Genomic DNA, 16454 nt, shown 5'->3' with positions numbered 1-16454 from the left:
TACCCAGATGGGTGAACCAGGCAAGTTAGGGTCAACAGGTAGTTTACAGGGAACCCAGAGGAACCAGTGGCAGAGTACAACAGGGTAGAAAAAGAAGCAGGGGGACAGGGGAAGAGGTGCAAGCAGGCAGCACGCTAATGAGGAACCAATTGTACAATATGTGATGGGATTGGTTTAGTTTTGTATAACATATCCATAATTATGATAACAGTCTTACAAAATATAAAAGGTGCAGCTTTACACAATAAGGTGCATCTAACCCTGGATTCCAGTTCGCTAGGGGTACCTTCCTTCCTATGGGTCTAGCTGGGAGGGAACCTTTCACCAGGGGCTTCCCTCTGGCAGGTGGAGGGGAGGTGGGGGTGTGGAACAGGCTTGTTTCAGGAATGCCTCCCTTGCAGGACCCAGTTCTGCTAGGAACTAAGTTCTCTCTGAGGAGCCACTGACCAGGCCTCAGGGTCCTCCACTCAGAGGCCCCCCAGCACAGTCTACCTCATGCCAAGACCTCCCCTGCTGGCCCTGTGCCCCACGCCCCACTTTGGAAAAACCAAAAACCCTTGGCATCCAGTTCTGGGCGGGGGGAAATCCAGGCACTGCTTCCTTTTCCTGGGCCCTGCTCCAAAAGATCCCCAGAGCCTAGTTTCTTGGCCAGGCCACACTGCAGGGCTCTGGCTATCCAGACTATGCCAGGGCTAACCTGAGCAGCCTTGAGCTGTTCCCAGGGCCAGCTCTCCACGTGCCAGTCTGCACACCATTCCATCCGGCCCCCTGCTGGGGATGCAGGCTTGACCCACCTCCATACAGCTCCCAGAGTCTGAGCCCCGTGCACAGATTGGTGCATCGTTGGGGCAAAGAAGGAATCCTGGTGGAGGCCCTCTTTGGGCTCTTCACTCTCCAATGTCCCTCACTGCCTCCCCTAGTGTGGCTCATGCTGCTCCTTTTATACCCTCGGGGGACTCCACCCCCTGAAATCCAGCGGACCTACAGCTTGCAGGTCTAAACTCAGTCCAGAAGCTTCTCAGCCCCTCCCTTCAGGAAAGGGGCAATGCCAGCTCCTCCCCACTCTTCTGATTGGTGGAGACCATCCACCAAATTGGGGAATTGACAGTTCAAGCAGGTAAGTCCACCACACATTCATCTCAGAAAAAGACTGTTCTATTGCTGTTAGCCCAAATTAGATTGATTTCACTTCTTCTAAAAGAAGTTGCACTGCATTTCAGCAAGAAGGTCAGATGCAAATCTCCAAAGCTTTTGTTTCTAAACCCTGATCTCAGTAATGCAAATTTCTAATTCATATCAGGTTAAAAAAAAAAAAAAAAAAGCGCATCTGGAACCAGCTTCCAAGGGAAGTGGTGCTGGCTCCTACCCTGGGGGTCTTTAAGAAGAAGCTTGATGCCTACCTGGCTGGGGTCACTTGAGCCCAGTTTTCCTCCTGCCCAGGCAGGGGGTCAGACTTGAAGATCTACAAGGTCTCTTCCGACCCTACTTCTATGATACAGAGTAGAACAGAAAGTGCTGTTGGCCACAATAGTCATCAAATGGAATCAAGTGTTTGTTCAAATCCTCATCTGGCATTCATCTGAGGCAGGATCACTGGTGGATCCTTGGGACTGAGACCCCCCCTATTGTTTCCCTGTTGTCCTCAACCTTAAAATACTGGGTTTGCTGAGAGATACTGGATCCCACTGAGTACTAAATGTCAAAATGAACTATACTATACTGGGTCCATCTAGATGTTCATTAATGCACCTTTGCTACAGTGCATTACATTTTAGTATCTCTAATGCGAGGTACTACAGAAAAGCACATTAGCCCATGCTAGTGTGCAGTAGAAAAAGGCAAATGTTTTTTGGTGACACTTAATATGCAGTACACTATTTCTACTGTGCATTAGCACCATTTTTCGCCATGATGCACTAATGCTCAGTAGAATGCTCATGTAGATGTGCCCACTGAATAGCAATCACTTTTGCTTTTCAAGAGCCAGGGTGGGATTGACTACTACACAGTTCTCATGCCAAAGTAGTAGATAGGAAGAATAAAGTAAATGAATTTGTAAAAATTTGCCCAATTTGAGAGAGAGAGAGAAAAGCTCTGAAGTCAAAGTACCACCAAACTTAGCAACTGCCAAGGAACAACTGTATGAAAATTTATACAATCTACAAAAGGATCTCAGCTAGGGTATGATTCTTGATGCTCCTGAATTGGGAGAGTGTTTTCACCTTGACCTTCATAGTGCAGCTCAAACAGCACTTCATTTCATTGAAGGGCTGATTTATAACCAGTTGAGACTGTAACCCATAATTTCTATTTTAGAGAAACAGCAAGTGCCTACCACATTCACATTCAGAGGCAAGACTGATGAATGCAAAGACAGTACTCACTTCAGTAAGCAACAAGTCCATCATGGTGGTAGAAACAGGAAGATCTGCCTCAGTCTGGTTGCCAGCAAAATGTATTTTCCACCTGGAAGCACAAGCTTTATTTGCATATTGCCATTTAAAAAGCATATAGTTCAATGATGTTCTTCCTAAACTCTTATTTTGATAACTCAGTTGGTTTAAAAATTGGCTGCTGTGCTGTTACAGGGACAGTACCCAATTCCCCAATCACAAAAAAACAGAAGCATCACTAACGTGAAATAATCTAACCGGAACATTAATGTAGCATACAGATAGTAATCATTGGGTCTCAAAAACTATGAGAAAGCTGCTTGTCAGCTTATACTTCTTCAGTAACATCTAACCCTTACTTTTATTTGTGGACATTACTTAAAACAGAAACACTAGAGAACCATAAGGGGTAAGGGAATTGTTACATGTCAAACCAAAGCATTTCTGGTGTTACTGCAAGGCTTTGAGATAGCTTAAAGCAAAGGTTGCTCTCATGGACAGGGCACTTTGAGCTCAGGAGACCGGGATTTCAGTTCGGAGTCTGGCTACAGGCTTTCTGTTGGACAACGCTTACCCTGTACCTCAGCTGACATGAGAATAATCACCACCTTGCTATACTTGCACCTTCTGTGGACTCTTCAGGAGTCTATACATCACCTCTTTATTTTCCCCCCACCAGAAGAACTGGTTTTACCATCTTACTGGAGGGATGCAGGTGTCATATCCAAGATGGACCCATTTATCAGATCCTGCTGTTCAAATGCAGGCAGAGGTCTGGCTGCAGTACATATGGAATCACGGTTTGTGTGTACTCTTGGATTCAACTGTAGCGTGTCCAGCTTCAGAGCATCTGTTAAAAAAAGATATTCAGACTTGATACGAGAGGTGTCTGTTTAAAGAAAAGCAAACAGACAAAAAAACCCCACAACACTGCTAGTGTTCATATGTGCAGAATAGGTAGTCTTCTTGATCAGTGCCCCTTCTAGAGAACTAAAAGGAGGAACACAAAGAGACACAAGATTTACAGAAAGTGCTTAATGCAAAGCATAATTATGACAAATGCTACAAATCATCCTGGCCATAAAATAAAAGAAATTAACACGTGTTCAGGTGTAATTATCCTTCCCCCCCCCCCCCCGCCCATTCTCTTCCCTTCTACTCCCACCTCCAAAACCATAAGTCAGAGTCAAAAAGCTACATTTAAAAACAAACAAAACACCATGCAGAACCCCCTCCTAGGTTCTTCTTATCATGCATATTAATAAAGTTAAATAAAAAAAATTGAAGATAACATGGATAATATCATTACTTCATTAGACATTACTACTTGGTATGCATGCTACCATCTCGGGTCATACCACATTAGCAAAGTATTCTAACAGCTTGTAAACAAAGGGGCAGTGTAAACAGAATAGGCTTGGATTCAACTGCAAAATTCAGGTAATCAGCTATACATATACCTCTTTATTTCTTCCAGTGCATTGCAAGGAGATATTTAGATGTTTCACTAAATATACCATCCTCTGGACACTGCCTGTATGGTAATAGTCTGTTTATGCAAGGACTATTCTACTAGAAACTAAAATAATCCTAAATCTGTACCATTTTGGTTATATTCTGGAAAGCACATCTACTTAAATTCACTTGCTACTGTTAGAGACTATTAGCAAGAAGATTCAGAAAACTCCAGAGAAATAATAGACTACAGGTGGGAGGATATTATTATTATTGTTAGCAGAACCCACTTGAGGGGAGTATGACCAACAGTTCAAAAGATATCAATGCCCATCTTCGTTTAAGGGACTGGCACAGCTCAGTTTCCTTATGGCACAGCTGGCAGCCAAACTACTCAACATGACTTTAATATTTTACAGCAATTAGACTTGAAGCGTTGTCATGGAGGAGGGAGACAAGGCTGCAGTATGCAATATATGAGAGTGTCACATGAGTAGAAATAGAAGCCTGATTCAGAGCAGCCCCTCAGCTCACACAGCTCAGCCACCAGTTGGGAATCAAAGATTACAAAAATTGCAGAATGATGCAGCAACTGGGAAGTGTTTCACGAAGTAGCATACTGGGACATGAAAGGTAACCTAGTGCTTAGGTGGAAGACTACAGTTGAGTCCTCATGTGTATGATAACATGACAGTCTTAAGAGCAAAGGCTGAAATTTAGATTAAATGAAGGTGGCTAAACTGTTTTTAGGATCAGTAGTATATAGACTAAAAACATAACTTTAATCAGTGCCACCTTTCAACTGCCATTCAACCACTGAAGCTAGATCATGAAGACCACAGCTGTTCTTTGTGGCAAAAGCCTAATGGATACCACCTAGCAAACTTATCAGCTTAATTCACAAGTTATCCACAAAATAAAGCCAGTGGCAATTGTCCCCATGGAATGCCATGCCAGATGTATACTAAGAAGTACATGTGCACATAGTACATCCCACACTTAGCAGCCTGCCATATTAGATTTAGTTCAACAGTGGGCTACCTGACAACTAATTCTTTAAATTTGCAGAAAAAAAAGGCAAGTGGGAAACTAATTGGTAGACCTTACCTAGTAGAGGTGTGTACCACCCGCACTCATGTCCTGACAAAGGTACAAAGGAAACTCCCAGGCACTGATCTTGTCTTCGGGAGCAGCAGTGTTGCTAATTGAAGGGAAAACACTGCATGTTAGACCTGGCTTCTCCTAAAACCATGTGTGCGTGCACATACACACAGGCCCAATAAAAGAACAGATCCCCATTATGTGAGGCAGTAAAAATATGTAGAGTCACTAATTAGAGCCATCTCCATCAATAAGAGCCAGACACATTAATAAACTGGAAAGATAGAATAGAAGTATGTGGGGGTAGGGGTGGGGCAAGGGAGAGGATGGAGTATGCAGTTAAATATGCAATAACCATATTAGGTCTACTTTAAAGCAGGAGTAAGGTGGAGAACAAGTTCAGGACCAAGGCAGGGAAGAAGAAGTGGTTGAGAATCAGTGCATGTGCAGCTGAGGTAATGAGAGAAAGAAAAAGAAGGAACAGAGTTGAAGAGGTGGAATCTCATTAGAATGGCACAGAGGACACTCATTTGAAGACCGTTTATTTGTTGTGGGGTTTTTTTTGTTTTTTTTAAATCCTGGTTTGGCCACTTCTGCAACTGCTCCTACTACTGCCCCTTCACTAACCACAAAGCAAGTGAGAAAAAAAGGCTCCACTCAGGTCCTAGATTTCCCCATAGTGTATATGCCAATTTGTTCAGCAGTAAAAGGCTTTATTTGGAGACTAACTGGATAGTCAGTATTGGAAAGAAAGAACTTCTGTAGCAGTAGCCTTCACCCACATTTGACTTCAGGGGGCTTTTCAGGGAAGGAAGGTTAATTCTGAGTGAATACATCATTGAAGAATCCCCCCCCCCCCCCAAAAAAAAAAAAAACAAAAAACAACAAAAACAAAACATGCTGTTCAAGAGTAACTGGAGGAAACCTTGATTTGCTTATGTACAGTCCCATTTTCAGGTTTCTATCATTGAATGAGGTGCATTCATTAAAAAAAAAAAAAAGTTAGTTTGCAAAATTTTGCACAGAGGTTACTAAAGTGGCCTGGATCATAACATTTTCAGAAGCACAACATGAAGCAAGATGTAAAAACAAAAAGGTGACACACAGGTAATAAAACATATTCCTTTAATGTCCTGAGGATAGAGGTGATGTATGTATGCATGCTACTATGCCCCCCCCCTTTTTTTTTTTTAAAGAAAAAAAGACGTAAAGTTGAGAGGTGGTTCCCCACATTAGTCTGAAGTTAGACAGGAGGTAGAGCAGAGTGACACCTTAGAACCTACTTCAGATGCTATAAATGGACTGGCAGAAATATAGAGTTTTAAATAAGAGGGAAAGGGAAAACTACCAGGGGAGAGATCTAAAGAACATTCAATGTTCCTCAACTTGAGGACCACTAAGGTTAACAGTTACCCCAGGTAATGGGATAAGAATCTACAGACCCTGTTGAAAACATGGTTAAAAAAAAACACCACAGTCTGGATGATTTATTGGTTTTGCAATATTGTGGTCAAGCTGGTTTTTAAAGAGCTTGTGTCCATTTGTTCGTTTTTCCTTTTTGTTTAAGGAGAGCTACTCTGAGGTCACTGATGGAATGAATGCTTAGGGAGGTTACAGTGTCCTCCCAGAAGCCTCCATACATTTCTGGAATCTGTATCTATTTATTCTTTACATGGAGATCACCCTATTTGGCCAATATAGATGGCAGAGGGATATTGTAAGCAGGTAATGGTGTGTATGACGTTGGTGGAAGCAGGCAAATGAGTACTGGATGTTATCATTTGTGTTGTTTGATCCAGAGATCCTCAGTGTGAGCTGATGAGGGGGCCATGGGACATGAGGGGTGGAAGGGATGTAAAGCTAGTTTAAGAAAGCAGGTTCTGGTAGATGTCAGCACATCTCTCCCCCAAGATGCGAGAGAAAAAAGTTATTAATACTAGACAATAGTGGTAAAAAAATTATAATGTGCTTACCTTCTGCTTTACTGTCTCTTGTTTTATATTTGATGTAGACAGTGCACTCTGGTCAGACTCTCCATCTCTAAAACTCTGGTGTAACGCAAAGATAAATTTAGAACAATGACTTTAAAGAGAAGAGTAGACCCAGATCCAGCTTGTAAAAATTACTTGCAGGTGGCTAAAAACTTCTCTTTTCACTGAAGACATTCTTATGCTTCAAACTACCAAACCGACATTTACCTTTACTAAAACTTAAGTAGGAAGGCTTACAGGATAGTCAAATTAATCTGGTTCCTTTGATTAAACTGCAGGCCTCGTCCTGCAAACTGTTACACTGAAGTAAAATTTTATTCATGTGTACCCTCTCTTCTTTTTAAGTGGAGTTACTTCTGACATCAAACTTATGCACGTGTCAGAAAACTTCCGGCATTAAAAATAGCAGCTATTTTGTGAATTTTCTCTACAGGTAAGCCAAGTCAAAAGAAAAATTGGAGACTGAAAGTTCTGGTTAAGTCTTGCTATTCCAAAGAGTCAGTTTGTTGAAGATCTAATGGTTTCAATTTCAACAGCTTTTCATTTACAAAGGAATGGATTCTGTTTTGACAATTTCTCAAAATTGAAGTGTTTCATCACCTCATTATGTAGCATTGCTAGGTTTGTTCTGAAGCGTTCATTCAGATACCGAGTTCAACGAAATGGCCATCCCCCTCAAATTTGTGTAAATTTTAAATTCTTAATTCTAGACTTAGAAAAATTTTAAAAAACTTGTGGCATCACCCATAAAACCTGCCCAATTTTATTAAATAAATCAACTACGCTTGCCTTCAGTAGTAGGCACAGGAAATACTGTCCTTCTTTATTCCCATTTAACAGAGTTGCCACAAAAGGAAGAGATATTACACATTATCCCACACTACAGCTGGATGGTGACTATGAAGAGGAAGCAATACATCTTTCCTATTATCCCACATCCTAATGGCTCTTTTCTGTACTCGCTCCCAGCTCAGCCATCTCGCTCTCAAAACCGTCTGCAGGACAGTGAAGACATGCATCGATTAGTTTTAGTGCAGTTTTATAAAAACGAGGGAGATAAAGCTCCCTGTTAAAAGACACATGACCAGCCTGGTTGTTTACCACAAGTGCTGCCAACATGCTCAGTGCTGAACCGGACGGACAGTGAAGCTCAAGCTTAAGGGGCTTGGAGGGATATCATTGACATACAAGTTTATCTGAATATACAGTTCACTTCAGCCAATACATCTAGTATCAGCAGGAGAGGGTGGGGAGGGGGGAAGAAAGGTTAACGGTAGGATTGTGTGAAGCTTTGGTAGCCGATTTGATTCAGAGGAGATTGGCCCAATTCGGTGGCCGAATCTCTGGATCAGAATTGAATCAGGAGATGCATTAAAAAAGGTCAGAATTGAATCAGAAGCCTCCAAATCAATTTGGAAAAGATTTGGCCATAGACTAAGCTGGCAGAAGTCCTCACCAGACTGGACACAGCTGCCTCCAGCTGGTAAGTCTGTTGTGGTGAGTGGAGGGAAGGGGGCAAATCAATGCCCCCACAGCATGGGAGGGATTGGGACTGACAAGCTGCCCAGCCAGGGCAGGGAGGGCCCACAGGACTCTGGCGTGGCAGCGCTGGGAGCAGGGGCTATGCCCGGCTGCTGCTTGCCCCCTTCTGCTCAGAGTGAGCTGTGCCTGCATTGTGCCCCGCCGCCTTCCCCAGCTGGGCAAGCAGCAGCACGGCATAGCCCCCACTCCCAGTGCTGCCATGCTCATATCCTGTGCTCCCCTGCCCCACCTGAGCAAGTGGTGGCAGGGTAGAGCCCACTACTTGCCCAGCTAGAGCAGGGGGATCGGGGGGGGGGAGGTGTGCGGGCGTGGGTGCTGCCACCACAGAGCAGGGGCTATGCCCTACTGCCTCTCACACAGCCAGGGTGGGAGGGTGTGGGGTGCAGGTGCATTAGTGCTGGGAGTGGGGCCTATGCCCTGCTGCTGCTTGCCCAGCCAGAGGTGGGGTGGGGGCGCATGATGCAGGCACAGCTTGCTCTGGGCAGAAGGAGGCAAGTGGAAGCAGCGCATAGCCTGCTGCTTGCCCAGCCGGGGCATGGAATGCGGACACTGATGCTGCTTGCCTAGCTGGGCAGGGGACAAGGAACAGGATACACAGGATGCAGGTGCTGCAGCCCTGGAAGCAGGGGCTATGCCCTGCTACCACTTGTCTTCCACCTGGAGCAAGCTGTGCCTGCATTGCCACCCCCACCCTGGAAAAAGTGGCAGCAGGGCATAGCCCCCACTCCCAGGGCTGCTGTACCAGCATCCTGCACCTCCCCCACCCCCCCCACAGCTGGGCAGCTTGTCCCAGCCCCATTCCCTCCTTCCCCCAACCCCAACAAACAGATGTACCAGCTGGAGGCAGCTGTGTACAGCATGGTGAGGACTGCTGCCTCTTTAGTCTAGGCCCGACTCTCTGAAGCATCACTGAATCTTCAGCTCTTATGCAGCCAAATTGAATTAAACCACCATCTCTCCAAAACTGGCCAAATCAAAATCCAAAGCAAATGCTTGCTGCTTTGTACAGGCCTAGTTGACAGCTGTTATAAAATAGTTCCAAGACTGCAATCTGTCTGAAACTGGGAAGAACTGGATACTAATTCACCACACTGTCCATTGTGCCATAAGACTCAGCCTTCTCCCACCAGCTGAAATAGACTTCATACCTGATGTAGCGATCCACAGAGCTGCCTTTCAAACAGCATCTCTCGCAGAGTGTTAACAGTTGCTATGAAGAGACATTTACATGTCAGGCTGCAAGCTACCAAAAGCTAAGTTGTACTCTGATCCTTTTAAAATCTTGTTTTGGCCCACCAGGGGAATAGCCAGGTTCATCATTGCTATTCATATCTGCATTTCTTTTTTAAAAATTGAGGCAAGATTTTTCAAGTGCTTATTCCATTATGCAGGAGACATTGTAAAATTCCTTACACTTTTTAAAAAAAGAATAAGAGCAAAGAAAGAGATAAACACACATGTATTCTTTAGCTGTGTTGAATTTTAACAGCACATGCAATAAAGGAATCCTTTTTGGAGACATGCATGCACTTCCAATTTCAAAATTTGTTTAGGTTTTCCTAGTTCTATTTACTAGGAAATAGTAGTAAACCAACCAAATCAACTTAGACCAACCAGTCTAAGACCACTGACTTTGAAGAACACTTCTAGACCACTGACTGAGCAGAGCATGGCAAGACTGTACAATACCAAGCAGTCATCCTTCAGCTGCAATATAAAGAAGAGTAAATTAATTTTGGTTTGTGCCTCACCACCAGTATGATTCCAGAAATAAAAAGCTACCACACTGCACTGCTAATGATTCCACTGAGGGTGCACAAGCCAAAGCAGGATCCAGACCTCAAAAATCATCATTGGTTCTTGTGTGTGTGTGTATGTGTATATGTGTGTGTGTGTACGTACAGACACACACACACTCCATTACACTATTTTAAGAATAATAAACCAAAGTCTATGTACATATTCAATTTTGGATCTCTCACTCGCATCAAGTTGCCCCTACTTCAGCAAACAGATCTGTGGAGTCTGGCACAATACTCCTAACACTGCTGCCATCAGTGGCTTTGTTTGCAGGGGTAATGCACACCAGGAGCTGGTGGCAGATTCTGGTCTGAAGCAGCAGCAGAACTGCTTACCACACAGGAGTCAACAGAAAGTGGCACCTTTTTCCTGGAGTCTCAGATCAGCAGAGACTCCCTAAGCCTGAAGAAGGGCAATAGTGCCCAAAAGCTTGCTAAGAGCATTTTTCCAACTATTCAGTTGGTCTAAAAAAAGATATCACATCTACCCAAAGAACACTGCCTGCCTTTTCTACACTTGCTTCTTAGTGACATTATGGAGAGAGAGAGAGACAGACACACACACACACACACACACACACACACACACACACACACACACACGGTAATTGGCTTTTGAGAGTGAACATCTCGCCTCAAAAGATTTCCCAAATCACCTTAGCTGCTTTAATTGGTACATCTTTGCTAGCTTAATTTGTCAGCTGTAGCTTTATCCCTTCATTACCAGGAAGAATACTCTGTTCTCAGGTATTACAAAAAAGGTCTAGCAGAAGTACAAGGGAAAGGAAATATTCCCACAGATATGCCGCTTCCATGCAGCTAAGACCACAATTAGGAGGAAAAAAAAAAATAAAAAAAAAATCAGAAACCTGAAAAAAAAAGCAGCATACATACTTGGGGTATTCATTACCATTCCAAGCTTGCAGCAAGTATGCCTGCAGAAACATCCTCAGATAGTCCATCATCCTGGTGCATAGTGTTCAGGCACCATCTCTCCACTTTGCCTTCAGAGCACACCACTGCCTCAGTGGCGTAATCTTTTCAGAAGGAAGCTTTGATACCAGAATACTCTAACTCCACAATTTAAAATGCAATCTTCCCTCAGGTTCCCTTTATGGCAAATTTTAATATGTGCTACCATGGGGAAACACCCAGGGCTGTATTCTCCACTGGTATAAGCCTGCATAACTTCTCTGAAGCCAGTGTAGTCAAATATGCCCTCTCTACAAGTCCACATCAACTGGAATTGACAGGTCTGACCACTTTAAAGATGATACCCAAAAAGCTTTTTACATGAAGTAAATGCCAAATGAATACTAAGGAAATCTATATAGTCAGTTCAGGAGGGCTTTTATTTAAAAAAGTAGCCACCCCTCGGCTGGAGCAGCTGGTTTGACAGCACATGGCAATCCCATACAGCAAGAAGAATGAAGAAGGAAAACGATCCACAGTACAACATCTGTGTGAAATGGGACAAGGAGTTTAAAACTCACCCAAAATGAAGGTAGGGGCTATCTAGACATGAAGACCAGTATTTCAGTTAAATTACTGCTTAATACTCAGCACCGACTCGAGGGAAGTGACAGCAGTCAAGTAACCAAGTGCCATGGTACCCTAGAATTTTCCTTAGAGGTTTGTCTGAATGACTAACCAGTCTAAGACCCTGCTTAGCTGAAGTTTTATCTGGGGAACTGCACATTCTGGCATGGCTACAGGGCTCTCCCAGAGCACAGCAACACAAAAGTTCACCATCTGTACTGCGATCTCACTTGACTCCTCCCTGGTCTCAACTGCAAACTAGCTAGCACTGAAGTGAATAGTGACGTACACGTGTCATTCAAGTACTTACTTTTCTGCTCCTTGATTTTTTCCTGAAGCATGTGGCAAATGCTCATTAAAGATGTATTCATAGCCTGGAGATTTTTCTGCTCAGAAATGGCTTCCTCCAATTCACATTTCAAAGATTTGGCTTCTTCACAGGCAGAGTAGAGGGCCTCATCTCGATCCTTAGCCTGAGCCCAAAATAGATTTTAAAGTTTTTAAAATAAAAAATATAGGTGACATAAGAAGTCTCTACAGATCATGAAAATGAAAACTGAAATGCATCTGTTCTCTCAGGAAGTGTTAGGCTCCTACTGAACTTCTGCATTTTTACATTTGTGAGGACTGTGTATGGAAGCTATTTTTGGTTTTTTGTTTTTTTTTTAAGCCACCACAAAATATGCAAAGTTGCCTCTTTCATCAGCAAACTGTTGACACCACCCCCCCTGCTTTTACTTCCTCCACACCAGTGACAGTTTTGCAATGAGGCAGTTCATGCTGATAATACAATTTCCTTTCTGCTAGCCGAGAATGTAGCAGGCACTGCTTTCTGGGGCATAGAACATCCCATCAGTTGCTCCCCTACCTGTTCGCAGGAATCTTCCACCCATTTTCTAGCTTCTTGCAGTTGGAAGCTAAGGGTGTCTACTTGTCCAGTAGCTGCTTCTTGTAACTGCTTGACATTTTCTAGCTCATGTTGCCTGCAGAAGAGCACAAGGGCAAACCACAAGCAGTTGCTGACATTTCAGAAAGTTATGCCTGGGTTGTGAGACACTAGTGATAAGGGCTAGGCACCACAGTAAAGCCATCAAAAAGTGTAACCCCTCAAAAAAATCCCACTGGGCTTTGACTTTGACACAGCAAGCAGATATTTTCTATGCTAGCCCTGCAAATTGCTTCTGTGATGCTCCTAGACACCAGAGTCAACACAAGTACTATGGAATTCAACTGCACTAGACATAAGGGGGAAGGTCAGTGAGCATCTGAAGATTTGTACCAATACCAAAGCAATGTTAAAAACTTGCAGAAGCAGATTTTTGTTTTTAGAAAGAGTGGGATTCAATAGAATTCTGTCCCCCACCTCCAAAATCCCAACATATTAGCAGTGTTAGCAACCATTACAGATACACAGCTTTAACAAGTCAACTATGCAGTGCAGTGTAATGTTTCAATGAAAAACAGCCAGACAGCACTACAGAAGCTTATGTGCAGACTTTGACTCCCTCAGACAACTGGGAGGCCAGTCTAAGGGGGGGAAAAAAGGACTCCAGGAAAACTGGTTGCATTTTAAAGTAACCTTACTGAGAGAGAGCACAGGAGCAAGCCATCCTGAAGTGTAGGAAGAATAGCAAATGTGGCAAGTGACCAGCTTGGCTTAGCAGAGAACTCTTCTTTAAACTTAAACACAGAAAAGGAAGCTTGGACAAACAACTTGGGAAGAGTATAAGAATATTGCTCAGGCATTCAGGGATGAAGTCAGGAAGGCCAAAGCACAACTGGAGTCGCAGCTAGCAAGGGGCATAAAAAGGGTAATAAGAAAGGTTTCCACAAGTATGTTAACAACAAGAGCAAGGTCAGGGAAAATGTGGGTCTCTCACTGAATGGGGAAGGCAACCTAGTGGCAGATAATGAGGAAAAGGCTGTAGTAATCAGTGCCTTTTTCACCCTGGTCTTCACAGACAAGGTCAACTCCTAGACTACTGCACCAGGCAAAACAGTTTGGGGAGAAGGTAAGCAGCCCTCAGTAGTGAAAGAACAGGTTAGAGACCATTTAGAAAAGCTGGACATGTACAAGTCTGTGGGGCCAGATGCAAGGCATTTGAGGGTGCTGAGGGAGTTGGCGATGTCATTGCAGAGCAGCTGGCCATAATCTTTCAAAACTTGGGGGTGATCAGGGGAGGTCCCAGACAATTGGAAAAGGATAAATATAGCATCCATTTTTAAGAAAGGGAAGGAAGATTCAGGGAACTACAGCCCCTATTAAAAAGTAGCCATCCCTCAGCTGAAGCAGCTGGTTTGACAACACATAGCAATCCCATACATGCCTGACCAACCTGATTGCCTTCTATTATGGAGGTAACTGGCTCAGTGGATGCAGCAAAAGCAGTGGACATAAAATACCTTGATTTTAGCAAGGCTCTCAACAGCATTTCCCACAGCATTCTTTCAAGCAAGTTGAGAAAGTATGGGTTGGATGAATGGACTGTAAGCTGGATAGAAAGCTGGCTGGATTGTCAGGCTTAATGGGTAGTAATCAATGGGTCAATGTCCAATTGATACTGGCTGCCAACTGGAGTGTCCCCAGGGTCAGACTCGGGACTGGTTTTGTTCAATATCTTCATTAACTATCTGGAAGATGGGATGGATTTCACCCTCAGCAAATTCACAGATGACACCAAGCTCATGGGTTCTACAAGGATGAGTGCAAAGTCCTGTAGTTGGGACAAAAGAATCCCATGCATCGCTACAGCCTGGAGACTAACTGGCTAGACAGCAGCTCTGCAGAAGGTGGCCTGGGGGTTACAGTGGACAATAGAATGGATGAGTCAGCAGTCTACCAACCCACCCAAGAAGGTGAACAGCATACTGGGCAGCATTAGTAGGAGCATTGCAAGCAGACAGAGAGAAGTAATTATTCTACTCTATTCTGCACTGGTGAGGCCACATCTGGAGTACTATGTCCAGTTTTGGGCCCCCCACTATAGAAAGGATGTGGACAAGTTAGAGAGAGTCCAGTGGAGGGCAACAAAAATGGTTCAGGGGCTGGGGCACACAACTAGTGAGGAGAGGCTGAGAGAACTCTGCTTATTTACTCTAGAGAAAAGACAGAGGGGATTTAATAGCAGCCTTCAACTACCTGAAAGAGTGGTTCCAAAGAGGATGGAGCTAGACAGTTCTCAGTGGTAAGAAATGAAAGAACAAGGAGCCATGGTTTCAAGTTGCAGTAAGGGAGGTTTAGGTAGCATATTAGGAAAAAAAACACCACTACACACTAGAAGGGTGGTAAAGCACTGGAGCAGGTTACCCAGAGATGGTAGAATCTCTACCCTTGGAGGTTAAGGCCTGGCTTGTCAAAGCCTTGGCTGGAATAATCTAGTTGGGGCCATTCCTGCTTTGAGCAGGGGGTTAGGCTAGATGACCTCCTGCAATCCCCTCCAACCTTAGTTTTCTATGATTTTGTGCGCTAAAGATGGTGGAGGCACACTAATCCCTAAAGACTGGACTTTTTTTGGTCCACCTCTTTTGCAATGCAAAAGTAGTCTAGATGCAGCTACTTTTGTCTCCTCACCATCACAGCTTCAGTGATGGCAGCAAATCACAAGTGTTTATGAAGGTCTACCTCCCCACATTTTACCAAAAAGTACCCCCAGCTGGGGCTAGGAGGAGACAGTAACATCAGGAGCAGGTGACCAAGATTAGTTCTACTGACATAGCTAGAGTAAATGGTGGGAAGTGAGCAAGCCAAGACACCACCCCTGCTTAGTGCCAGTAGACAACTCTGGAGGAGTTGATCTAGGTGGCACAGGCAGAAGTAAATCCAGAGGCGGTCCAGTCGTATAGCTTCACCTCTCTTTTCAACTGCACTAAATGACAGTAGCTTCTGGGGACTTTTTAAAAAAAGTCCCAAAAGTACATAAGAATCCTCCCTTCTCCTCCATGGTCAAAGGCACACCCTGATCCAGTCTCTATGCAACCTGGCTGGAGCAGGCAAGAGTGGCTTTGAAGCTTCTCCCCTCCCCTGGAACAGAATGGAAAGCGGCAGCAGCCACAGCTTGGGGAAGAGGGAGAGGAGGTGGACCTTTGAGTATGGAAGAGGAAGCCATTTTACATGCTTCATGGCCTATGAAAGTCTCCAGAGGCTCCAGCAGTATGGTCTGTCCTCACTGGTTGCAGGGCAAGGGAGGAAGGAGGATTCAGTGAAAGTGGCTTCTTCCATACCCCACTTTGCCATATCCTGGATCCATCCCTGGGCTTAGCCCGTATTTTGACAGGAAAGTGCACGATGAGGAGCATATTGTAAAGATGTAGGCTGTGGCAGGAGTTGGTAGTGCTACTTAGTCAAAATACAAATGTGGGCATGCCCACATGAAACACTGTCGCCACAGCGATGAGCTACAGAGATGTAGCATCAGCAGGCACTAACCGTGACACCACCACTACTACGCAGTAGGGTTGAAAGTGACTCGTGTGCCACCAGGATTGTGCAGCTGCTGAGACCTGCCAGTGGGTGCTGCACAGTCATTTAGTACTTGCTTTAGCAAGTACTAAATGACTGTGCAGTACAAACTGTGCAGTCAGGGGCATGTGTAGATGCACCCTGTATAAAACAGAAGGAGTTCACTCAAACTCTT

General features: G+C 44.2%; 1 protein-coding gene across 5 annotated transcripts in view; it reads right to left on the bottom strand.

The window, feature by feature from the left end:
- IRAG2 (inositol 1,4,5-triphosphate receptor associated 2) overlaps window positions 1-16454 on the bottom strand; it is a 60432-nt gene that overhangs the window by 20817 nt on the left and 23161 nt on the right. For all 5 annotated transcript variants that reach the window (XM_059726599.1, XM_059726598.1, XM_059726602.1 and 2 more), the window contains 7 exons: window positions 12689-12803; window positions 12131-12293; window positions 9631-9692; window positions 6923-6997; window positions 4956-5049; window positions 3096-3243; window positions 2385-2466 (listed from right to left, as the gene is read on the bottom strand). In XM_059726599.1, the coding sequence (XP_059582582.1) occupies window positions 2385-2466; window positions 3096-3243; window positions 4956-5049; window positions 6923-6997; window positions 9631-9692; window positions 12131-12293; window positions 12689-12803 (739 nt within the window). The remainder of the gene's footprint in view (window positions 1-2384; window positions 2467-3095; window positions 3244-4955; window positions 5050-6922; window positions 6998-9630; window positions 9693-12130; window positions 12294-12688; window positions 12804-16454) is intronic.

The sequence above is a fragment of the Alligator mississippiensis genome, chromosome 4 (assembly GCF_030867095.1).
Source record: "Alligator mississippiensis isolate rAllMis1 chromosome 4, rAllMis1, whole genome shotgun sequence".
NCBI lineage: Eukaryota > Metazoa > Chordata > Crocodylia > Alligatoridae > Alligator > Alligator mississippiensis.
Note: the sequence above shows the minus strand (reverse complement) of the source record. Positions and strands in the feature narration are given on the sequence as shown.